This window comes from Ranitomeya imitator, chromosome 1 (genome assembly GCF_032444005.1).
Source record: "Ranitomeya imitator isolate aRanImi1 chromosome 1, aRanImi1.pri, whole genome shotgun sequence".
Classification (NCBI taxonomy): domain Eukaryota; kingdom Metazoa; phylum Chordata; class Amphibia; order Anura; family Dendrobatidae; genus Ranitomeya; species Ranitomeya imitator.
In genome coordinates this window covers 1053010643-1053022948 of record NC_091282.1, presented here as the reverse complement: position 1 = coordinate 1053022948, position 12306 = coordinate 1053010643, and the positions used below count along the sequence as shown (strand labels likewise).

General features: G+C 39.3%; 1 protein-coding gene across 2 annotated transcripts in view; it reads right to left on the bottom strand.

The window, feature by feature from the left end:
• The window catches only part of GUCY1B1 (guanylate cyclase 1 soluble subunit beta 1), a 164550-nt gene that overhangs the window by 36914 nt on the left and 115330 nt on the right, over positions 1 to 12306 (bottom strand). For both annotated transcript variants that reach the window (XM_069744118.1, XM_069744119.1), the window contains 2 exons: positions 3070 to 3300; positions 827 to 943 (listed from right to left, as the gene is read on the bottom strand). In XM_069744118.1, coding sequence (XP_069600219.1) covers positions 827 to 943; positions 3070 to 3300 — 348 coding nt within the window. The remainder of the gene's footprint in view (positions 1 to 826; positions 944 to 3069; positions 3301 to 12306) is intronic.

Below are 12306 nucleotides of genomic sequence, written 5' to 3'. Positions count from 1 at the left end.
TAAATTGCACACACACTACTTATTGGATTGGTCACTGACTATATTCTGCATCTATTTACTGCATGTAAACCATGTCTCCTATCTTGTCGGCTCCTGCAGTGATTTTACAGAAGCCGTCAGATGAATTACCAGCTTTTCCTCTATCTGTCTTTCTGTGCAATATAAATACATATATACAGTATATATATATATATATATATATATATATATATATACAGTATATATATACGTGTGTTACTGACATGTATATATATGTATTCTATGTGTATATTTCTATTCTATTTATTCTATTCTAACCTGTCACTCTGTTATTATATTGTACTCGGCAGATCATTTTCCGGCTTTTAATCTATCTATCTAATATATATATGTATATATATATATATATATATATATATATATATATATATATATATATATATATATATATTATATATGCGTTTCTAAGAATATTTCGTTTTAAATCAATGTGTAAATGACAGAGAACTGCTGTATGTAAAAGCTCATGTTAAAATCGCATTGCATATGTATTGCATATGGATGTCATACGGATATATAGATGCGAGGAAATTGCATCATCGCATTGCAAACGGATCACCATATGGAGAACACTCGTGTGACTCTCGGCCGAGAGAATCAGACCGATTTTTAATACGTTAAGTGTGACACCGGCCTAATTCCCAACATCTACAGTTTTAACTTTGTCCTAAACACATAACCTTTTACGCAGGTTTATCACAATACATAATTTGAATCTGTAGTGTATACAGTAATTCACAGTGGAAAAAATATATGTCCACTCATAACTTTATTAATTATCCTTTACCTTACTCCTCAGGACAAACACAGTGTTGATATGAGACAGGATTCCATGGAAGCTTATGTCAATATGGGGTCGTACCAAGGAGAAAACTGACAGCAGGTTACAGTTTCCAGGTTGGAGCTATAAATTTGTGGGGAAAAGAACATTAATATTGAACATCCATGTTTTATATAGCATACAGGTATGGCAAGCAGGTACAGAGTAATAAATGGTGCCAAATAAGACTATTACTCAAGTATCACAAAGTGTTTCTCTAATTAAGCTGTTAAATAGTTACTCATCCTATATCCAATATAGCTATAACCTAACGCTACCAATAAAATGTGAATGTACTAAATAAGAACTTAGCTTTGTAGATAGCTACAAACAGAATTTATACATGCCAAATACTGTAAAGTTAATAAGTGGCTCAGAGCAATTAATAAAATGCTACCTGCAGGACAAATGAAACAAACAGTGTTCAAGTTCAACAATAGAAACATAAATAAAGTCACGGTTTCATACCCATTGCTACTTCCAAACTACAGGTTGGCACCATTCAGGTGCTTGGGTATTAAACTGAGACTTTATTTATGCTTCTATTGTCAGCACCTGAGCACTTTATGTTTGTTCCAATCTTGCCCGGTTACATTTTATTAATTGTATTTGTTTCCTTTCTTTGTCGCCTTTTCATCATGGACTAATTATTTGTGTTAATTCTTTATTGCAGTATGAAAAACATTGATATTTTCAATTTTTGGTGTAGGAGTCTCACTTATTTCTGTAGGTGTGTTGGTGTTCTTAGCTAGCCGTAGCCTAGCCTAGATATGGATTTTTGCAAATGGGTCTTCTTATAGCTTGCTTTCAAAAATTGCTTTCTTCTTACCACTCTTCTATAAATGCCAGGTTTGTGGAGTATATGATTAATACTTTTCCTGTGGACAGATTGTCCCACCTGAGCTGTGGATCTCTGCAGCTTCTCCAAAGTAACCATGGGCCTCTTGGCCATTTCTCTAATTAGTGGCCATGTAGGTTTGCAGTTGTGCAAGGAGAATTCCATTTATGGATGATGGATTGAACAGTGATCCGTGAAATGTTCAGAGCTCGGCCTATTTGTTTTTATACCCGAATCTTGCTTTGTTCTTCTCCACAACTTTCTCGATGACCTGTCCTTGGTTTTCATGATGTTGTTTCATCTCTAATATTCTCAATCAAACCTCTGAGGCCCTCACAGAACAGCTGTAGTTATCCTTATAATAAACTACACACAGATGCACTCAATTTACTAATTATGCAACTTCTGGAGTTAATTGGTCACTCAGGATTATATTTAGGACTATAAGACTACAGAGGGTTGAATATAAATGCACGTCACAATTTTCAGATTTATATTTTTAAGATATTAGAAAACCATGTATCATTTTCTTTATACTTCACTAATCGTTGCAACTTTGTTTTGGTGTATCGCATAAAATCCCCCCAAAATAAATTTATGTTTGTGGGTGTAACGTGAAAAAATGTGGCAAAATTCACAGGTTGTGAATACTTTTTCAAGACACTGTATGTCAAAAAAATGTATGACTTGTCAATTTTTTTTACAAAGTTAAGTAACACTTTAGTGATAGCTAAGTTTTTGCTGTGACAAGTAAATTAAAGATGTCCCATGAAAAAATATATTTCATAATCCATCATAATTATGCATGTAATTGAAATGAAGTGTCATAATCCCCAGTTTCTACTGCCATTCCGGTTCTTTTCTTACCCATGTGATTTAAAACAGACTAACCGACTCACACATTAGTTTGAGAGTGACCTGGAAGTTGCTTTCTCAATGTAAGTCTATGAAACCTCATTCTGAGGCTACATAAAGCTTAAATTGCTGGAAGTACTGTAGCTCTGCCACAGGCAACGGTCCATGTGTGAGCTGTCATGTGGGACCAGAACAGTGCTGACAGCAGAAAAGATGGAAATTGTTAAGTATTGTATTTAACCAGTAAGCTTGTAATTAACCAATAACAGGAACTGATCCTATCAGAGGAAAGGAGGAAAATATTACTGAAGGAAAGGTTTGGAAATGTTCTTTTTGTCCCCTTTTCTGAGATTTACTCCTATCTTTAGTTAAAACTGACAATCTGAAATCCAAATCATTTAACATCTATAATTAAGTTATTATTATGTTAGAAATTTCTAATAGACGTTTTGTGATTTCAAAGATAGATATATAGATAGATAGATAGATAGATAGATAGATAGATAGATTGAGTTACCTGAGGAAGAACCCTGTAGATTGCATTTCCACATTGTGTAACAACAAGATCTCTATCAAACATTATATGAAAAGGGAAGGCTTTGCAGAACGTGTAAGGACTGATACGGGATTCTTGAGTTCCATTTTCCTCAAATCTGTCCAGGTCTTCATAAAAGTCTTCTTCTCTGGAGTCCTTTTCTTCTATCAGGAATTGTGTGTGATCAAACTCCTCATTTCTTTGTTGAACCACCTTAGTAAAGACATCAAAAAGCAAACTAATTTTTATGTATTTGGTTAGGCTTCATGAAAACTGTTGAATGTGTTTAAGGTTTCTAAAACTTTGGTCATATTCATATAAAGTATGACAGTGGCATCGGACATAGGATTCTATTATAAAAAAACACATATACTTCATAGTGTAAGTATTTTTCACTGAGTGCCTCTGCATGGAAAAGTGCAGTTATTACATTCAGCAAAAAAAGAAAATGTGAATCCCGAGATATACTGGCTAGATGGAGCACACTTGATCTCATTTTTGTGATAGAGGGAGGTCCATGAATCTGTTTACCCTACACTGCAGACAAGGGGTAAATGAACCTTAGCTATGCACATATAATCTATCATCTGTAAATGTATCCATGCAATAGATTCCTAGTTTTGATTAAATTTCATACATTATCTTATGCTTGGCTACAGAGGGTACAGAGGAGGCTGGTAGTAGTCATACAGTATCTGGACCACGGAACATGAAGCCAATAATAGAAATGGCACATGATAAGTGGGGAGCTCCGTTAAAGACTCATTTGGCCCTGGTAGCAATATGCAATTGGGGAAAGCAAGTTTTGCAGGGTGTCCACGATAACTAATGGAAGACTATTTAATACACACGACAAGTATATTTATAGGCTGAACTGGATGGACAAATGTCTTTTTTCGGCCTTACTAACTATGTTACTATGTTAAGTGTGCCGCAGCAAATTAAGCACTGTATTTCCATATGCTGGACATGTACAGGATCATTGATTGCCCATTTGGTCTATCATCTTCAAAACCCACCTCTATGGAAAACAGCTGCCAGCTGGCAAGATGCCGTCTTTAAGTGCATGTGTTGATATTCATTACACTGATTATTATAGCTGCTACGCAACATTAATTTCCAACATTTAATGCAACGGCTTTCCTAATTATTTTTAAGAAGTGGCAATACTGTGGTAATAGACTATATTTTATGTTGTAACCAAGGGACAGAGTCAATTATCATCAAATTTCAGGCAGTTAAATCTATGCAATGTTCACCCATGTAAATCCTAAATAATCCTCAATAAGTATATTCCCCCTCCTGGAAAGCTAAGAGACTGCTTAGAAGAAAAACCCACAGCAAATGTAATGAGCTAATAAAAGTGTGACTAATGGTAAATAATGCAGAAGTTCAAGTTTTTTTTTTGTATATTTTAATGAATTGCAGCACAAAATTTAACATTTTATGAAGAACCAACTAATGCAGGAGAATCTAATCCTACATATAATTAACTAATTATTAGCTGCTTAAATATAACATCCACAAACTGTTCTCGCAGACAAATATTTAATAAAAAAAAAATTACACTAAAAATAAAAAACATTCTCATGGGATTGTGGCCTGGACCTACAATGCGCCGGATGTATAGTAAATTAGCGCCGAGGAAAGGAGAAGAAAACGGTTCACCTAAACCCTCCCTGACTTCCACAAACCATTTTAAAAGACCCCAGATGAGTGACTGCTCATCTATCTGCCACTGCCATTGCTCCATGGACATGACCGGAGTGGAGCAGAAGTGGCAGTGACTGTCCCTCATGAACGGGAGCAGAATTATTAAGCACAGACCGGAGTCAAGCTCACCAGCAGGTATAGGGTGTTCCCGCGCTGTCAGCTGGCGTTCTCCACACCCCAGCCTAGCAGCAACTGAGCTCCGCTCACTCAAGCGCCGCTCTAGCTGTCAGGAGAGTGGGCGCCTTATATCCTGGGTGACGGCTTCCTGTGGTGAGGATCAGAAGATCGTTGGAAGATCAGGAAGCAAACTTCCCTCCTTTTAACACTAGGAATACTGGACTCATAACCCCGACTAGAACTACTGAAGTGCAAGTAGTCAAAATGACTATGCCAGTAGTCCTAGTGTTAATCAAGTAGTCAGTTAGCCAATTACACAAACCCTTTTATTGAAGATGGCTAAAAGAAACAATATGAGGAGTATCATACCTTTTCAGCAGGATTGGACAGAGGAATTCGCATTTGTGAAGAGAGCAAGTTCTGCAGTGCGTCTAATATGCAATGATAAAATTGCATTGCTGTAATGGTCAAATATAAAGCAGCACTTCGACACACGCCATACTACATTTGCATTGAAATATCATGCGGGGACAGCAGGAAGAAAGCATGTCATGCGCTACTGTGCAGAGTGCTAGCTAGTCAGCAGCAACTCCGTGTTTGGAACAGCAAGGTGACTGGAATTCGGCTAGCTTTGCTGGCGCTTTAGCAATTGTGAGAAACGGAAAGCCATTCACAGATGGGGAGTATGCCATAACATTCATGCTTGATGTTGCCAATGAATTTTTGTACAACTTTTCGGATAAAGACAAGATAATCAAACGAATAAAAGACATGCCTCTGTCAACAAGAACTGTTCACGATTGTGCAATCATGATTGCAAATAAAATTGAAGCAACACAAGTGAAGGAAGTCTTTCAATGATTTTGCTCCAGAGAAAAATCTCCCAATGGATAAACTTATTTCAGTGTGTACTGATGGTGCTCCATGCATGGTGGGGAAAAACAGGATTCATAGCGCTTCTTCGTGAACATGAAAAGAGACCTATCCTAAGTTTTCACTGCAGCCTACAACAGGAGGCGCTTTGTGCTCAGATGTGTGGCAAGCAGCGTGGTGATGCGATTTAGCTGGTCATTCGGGTGGTCAACTTTATTGTTACCCGAGCTTTAAATGATCACCAGTTTAAAACACTGATGGATGAAGTTGGGAATAATTATATTGGTCTGCTTCTACACAGCAATGTGCCATGGTTGTCAAGAGGGAAGGAGTTTTCTTGAAATTAAAAACATCGACAATCCTTAGTTAGCTAACACTGAGTGGCTACTGAAGTTCTACTATCTCCTGAACATGACTGAACATCTGAACCAGCTCAATGTGAAAATGCAAGGCATTGGAAATAAAGTCTTATCCCTTCAACAAGCAGTGTTTGCATTTGAAAACAAGTTAGAACTCTTCATCGCCGACATTGAAACAGGTCATTTACTAAACTTTGAAAACTGGGAGAGTTTAAAGATTCATTCACAGCAAGTGACCCTGCTCAACATCTTGATCTTCAGCAGCGAGCGGGCTTCACATCTAATCTCCTGCAGTCATTCAAAGCGCTCTTTGGAGAATTTCATGAGTGCACTCATCTTTTTAAGTTCATCACCCATCCACACGAGTGTGCAGTGGACAGCGCCGATCTGAGTTATATCCCCGATATCTCCATCAGAGATTTTGAGCTATAAGCTGCTGACCTGAAGGCCTCAGACATGTGGGTAAATAAGTTCAAGTCACTGAATGAAGATTTAGAAAGACTTGTACGACAGCAAGCAGAGTTGACAAGCAAACACAAGTGGGGAGAAATGAAAAAACTTCAACCCGCGGAACAGCTGATTGTCAAAACTTGGAAGGTACTTCCCGTCACATACCACACACTGCAGCGTGTGAGTGTTGCTGTACTGACAATGTTTGGCTCTAAGTATGCATGTGAGCAGTCTTTCTCACATCTAAATAACATTAAGAGCAACCTACAATCTCGTTTAACGGATGGAAGTCTCAGCGCCTGCATGAAGCCTAACCTCACCACGTATCAACCAGACTACAAAGCCATCAGCAAAACCATACAGCACCAGAAGTCACATTAATGTTAAGAAAAGCACATCCAGCTCATGAATGGCAGCGCTTCCCAGGACTCACATCCAAAGATGATATTTCATATTTTTTTATTTGATAAGTTAAAATAGAGGAGATACAACGTGTTTCGGATACAATATATATCCTTCTTCAGGTATCATAAAAACACAGTACTGGGAAGCGCTGCCATTCAAGGGCTGGATGTGCTTTTCTTGATTTACTCATCCTGTGTGAGCCCAACTCTGGCTCTTTCACTTGGATCCACCGAGGAAAGCGGCAACACCTGTCTATTGAAAAGTAGGATACACAGTCTAAAGCCATATTAGTCTTCTATCAGGTGAGTGCATAAAATTGTGCACGCTTTAAAGACTATAATATTGTGTTTACGTACTTAGAGCGCCGCGATTTGTCTGTTCTTCTCTCCCAAACAGGTTTTTTTTGTATATTAATGGTAAAAAGTACTTTATTCATCATTGGTAAGCAACAGCATAACAACATTATTAAAAAGAATTCAGAGACTTATTGTATTTAAGAGTGTTGGTCTTACATAAAATGCACACATTTCCTTGTATTCAGTTTTAAACATTGTATGGCTCTCAAGGTTCCCCTGGATTAGAGTATTCCCAGTTTACAGTTCTGTACAAGCACATAAGGTCTTTGTTAGACCATTGCTGCAAATGTCTATATATAGAACAGGAATAAGAGTTTACTATTAGAGCTAGTGCATGCTCGGTCTCGATCCATGGCAACTTGATGGATGAACACTCTATAGGAAAATCAATGTTGTGCAAGCCTAGATAACTAGACCTTCACCGTCATTATCTTGATTGTATCAAGCCATGGGGTTGTTCGGCTTCCTCTCCACCTTGTTCTATCTATTCTTCTCACCATGATGCTTTCCTCCAGCAATTGCTCTCTACGTATGATGTGTTCAAAGTAGGCAAGCCGTAGCTTAATGAGCCTTGCTTCAAGTGACATGGCTGGTTTGATTTGTTGCAAAATTGATTTGTTTGTTCTTTTTGCCATCTATGGTATTGATAACCTCCTTCTGCAACACCACATTCCAAAGGCATCAATTCTTCCTCTGTCTTGTTTCTTTACAATATGTGTCTTTGTCGCGAGTGAAATGTAGGTTGAAGTCCTTTACAAATTTCAGTTCATCGCCGTTCATCTCGATTGTGCCTGGCTTTCCATCTTGACACTGCTTAATAAATCCTTTATTCCATCTATGCTTGTTGCTATCAATGTTGTATCATTTGTGTATTTAAGATTGTTGATGAAACATCCAGCAATTTTGATTCCTTCTTTTCGGCTAGTCCAGCCTTCCTGAAAATATGCATAGATATGCTTCTGCATACAAATTGAAGAGAAATGGTAACAGGATGCAGCCTTTTCTGACGCCTCGCTCTACTTTGAACCGTACAGTATCGCCAAGTTCCGTTCGAACTGTAGCTTTTTGGTCAATGTAAAGGTTCCTAATGAGGCTAATCAGATGGTTTGGCACACCCATATCCTTCAAGCTATTCCAAAGTTTCTGCTGATTAACACAGTCGAAGGCTTTGCTGTAGTTGATGAAGCAAAATGGTTCTCTTTCTTGTATTCTTTGGCCTTTTTCATTATCCATCTAATGTTTGCAATTACATCTCTTATTCCTCTGCCTTTTCTGAATCCTGCTTGTTCCTCTGGCAGCTCTTTTTAACCCCTTAGTGACAGAGCCAATTTGGTACTTAATGACCAGGCCAATTTTTGCAATTCTGACCACTGTCACTTTATGAGGTTATAACTCTGGAACGCTTCAACGGATCCCGCTGATTCTGAGATTGTTTTTTCGTGACATATTGTACTTCATGTTAGTGGTAACATTTCTTCGATATTACTTGCGATTATTTATGAAAAAAACGGAAATATGGCGAAAATTTTTAAAATTTTGCAATTTTCAAACTTTGTATTTTTATGCCCTTAAATCAGAGAGATATGTCATGAAAAATAGTTAATAAATAACATTTCCCACATGTCTACTTTACATCAGCACAATTTTGGAAACAAAATTTTTTTTTGTTAGGGAGTTATAAGGGTTAAAAGTTGACCAGCAATTTCTCATTTTTACAACACCATTTTTTTTTAGGGACCACATCACATTTGAAGTCATTTTGAGGGGTCTATATGATAGAAAATAATGAAGTGTGACACCATTCTAAAAACTACACCCCTCAAGGTTCTCAAAACCACATTCAAGAAGTTTATTAACCCTTTACGTGCTTCACAGGAACTGAAACAATGTGGAAGGAAAAAATGAACATTTAACTTTTTTTTGCAAACATCTTAATTCAGAACCATTTTTTTTATTTTCACAAGTGTAAAAACAGAAATGTAACCATAAATTTTGTTATGCAATTTCTCCTGAATACGCCAATACCCCATATGTGGGGGTAAACCACTGTTAGGGCGCACCGCAGAACTTAGAAGTGAAGGAGCGCCGTTTGACTTTTTCAATGCAGAATTGGCTGGAATTGAGATCGGACACCATGTCACATTTAGAGAGCCCCTGATGTACCTAAACAGTGGAAACTCCCCACAAGTGACACCATTTTGGAAACTAGACCCCTTAAGGAACTTATCTAGATGTGTGGTGAGTACTTTGAACCCCCAAGTGCTTCACAGAAGTTTATAACGTAGAGCCGTGAAAATAAAAAATCGCTTTTGTTTACACAAAAATGATCTTTTCGCCCACAAATTCTTATTTTCACAAGGGTAACAGGAGAAATTAGACCACAAAAGTTGTTGAGCAATTTCTCCTGAGTACGCTGATACCCAATATGTGGGGGTAAACAACTGTTAGGGCGCACCGCAGAGCTTGGAAGAGAAGGAGTGCCGTTTTACTTTTTCAATGTAGAACTGGCTGGAATTGAGATTGGACGCCATGTCGCGTTTGGAGAGCCCCTGATGTGCCTAAACAGTGGAAACCCCCCACAAGTGACACCATTTTGGAAACTAGACCCCTTAAGGAACTTATCTAGATGTGTGGCGAGCACTTTGAACCCCCATGTGCTTCACAGAAGTTTATAACGTAGAGCCGTGAAAAAAAAAATTGCATTTTTTCTACAAAAATGATCTTTTTGCCCACAAATTTTTATTTTCACAAGGGTAACAGGAGAAATTAGACCACTAAAGTTGTTGTGCAATTTCTCCTGAGTACGTCGATACCCAATATGTGGGGGTAAACCACTGTTTGGGCGCACCGCAGAGCTTGGAAGAGAAAGAGTGCCGTTTTACTTTTTCAATGTAGAATTGGCTGGAATTGAGATCGGACGCCATGTCGCGTTTGGAGAGCCCCTGATGTGCCTAAACAGTAGAAATCCCCCACAAGTGACCCCATTTTGGAAACTAGACCCCCCCATGGAACTTATCTAGATGTGTGGTGAGAACCTTGAATGCCCAAGTGCTTCACAGAAGTTTATAATGCAGAGCCGTGAAAATAAAAAATATTTTTTTTCCACAAAAAAGATTTTTTAGCCACCAAATTTTTATTTTCACAAGGGTAACAAGAGAAATTGGACCCCAAAAGTTGTTGTCCAATTTGTCCTGAGTATGCTGGTACCCCATATGTGGGGGTAAACCACTGTTTGGGCGCACGGCAGAGCTCGGAAGGAAGGAGCGCCGTTTTGGAATGCAGACTTTGATAGAATGGTCTGCGGGTATTATGTTGCGTTTGCAGAGCCCCTGATGTACCTAACCAGTAGAAACCCTCCACAAGTGACCCCATTTTGGAAACTAGACCCCCCAAGGAACTTATCTAGATGTGTGGTGAGAACTTTGAATGCCCAAGTGCTTCACAGAAGTTTAGAATGCAGAGTCGTGAAAATAAAAAATATTATTTTTTTCCACAAAAAAGATATTGTAGCCCCCAAGTTTTTATTTTCACAAGGGTAACAGGAGAAATTGGACAGCAATAGTTGTTGTCCAATTTATCCCGAGTACGCTGATGCGCCATATGTGGGGGTAAACCACTGTTTGGGCGCACGGCAGAGCTCGGAAGGGAAGGAGCGCCTTTTTGGAATGCAGACTTTGATAGAATGGTCTGTGGGCATTATGTTGCGATTGCAGAGCCCCTGATGTACCTAAACTGTAGTAACCCCCCACAAGTGACCCCATTTTGGAAACTAGACCCCCCAAGGAACTTATCTAGATGTGTGGTGAGAACTTTGAATGCCCAAGTGCTTCACAGAAGTTTAGAATGCAGAGTCGTGAAAATAAAAAATATTATTTTTTTCACAAAAAAGATTTTGTAGCCCCCAAGTTTTTATTTTCACAAGGGTAACAAGAGAAATTGGACCCCAGAAGTTGTTGTCCAATTTATCCCGAGTACGCTGATGCCCCATATGTGGGGGTAACCCACTGTTTGGGCGCACGGCAGAGCTCAGAAGGGAGGGAGCACCATTTGACTTTTTGAGCGCAAAATTGGCTGTCGTATTTGGAGACCCCCTGATGTACCCAAACAGTGGAAACCCCCCAATTCTAGCTCCAACCCTAACCCCAACACACCCCTAACCCTAATCCCAACCTCATCCATAATCCTAATCACTAACCCTAACCATAATCACAACCCTTACCCCAAAACAACCCTAATGTCAACCCTAACCATAACCCTAATCAAAACCCTAAATCCAACACACCCCTAATCCTAATCTCAACCCTAACCTCAAACCTAACCCTAATCCCAATACACCCCTAATCACAACCCTAACCTTAACCCTAATCCCAAACCTAACCCTAATCCCAAGCGTAACCCTAATGCCAACCCTAATCCAAACCCTAACCCTAATACGAACCCTAATCCAAACCCTAACCCTAATCCCAGCTCTAACCCTAACTTTAGCCCCAACCCTAGCCCTAACTTTAGCCCCAACCCTAGCCCTAGGGCTACTTTCACACTTGCGTCGTTTGGCATTCCGTCGCAATCCGTCGTTTTGGACAAGAAACGGATCCTGCAAATGTGCCCGCAGGATGCGTTTTTTGCCCATAGACTTGTATTGCCGACGGATCGTGACGGATGGCCACACGTCGCGTCCGTCGTGCACTGGATCAGTTGTGTTTTGGCGGAGCGTCGGCACAAAAAAAGTTCAATGAAACGTTTTTTTGTACGTCGCATCCGCCATTTCTGACCGCGCATGCGTGGCCGTAACTCCGCCCCCTCCTCCCCAGGACATAGATTGGGCAGCGGATGTGTTGAAAAACTACAGCTGCTGCCCACGTTGTGCACAATTTTCACAACGTGCGTCGGTATGTCGGGCCGACGCATTGCAACGGCCCCGTACCGACGTAAGTGTGAAAGAAGCC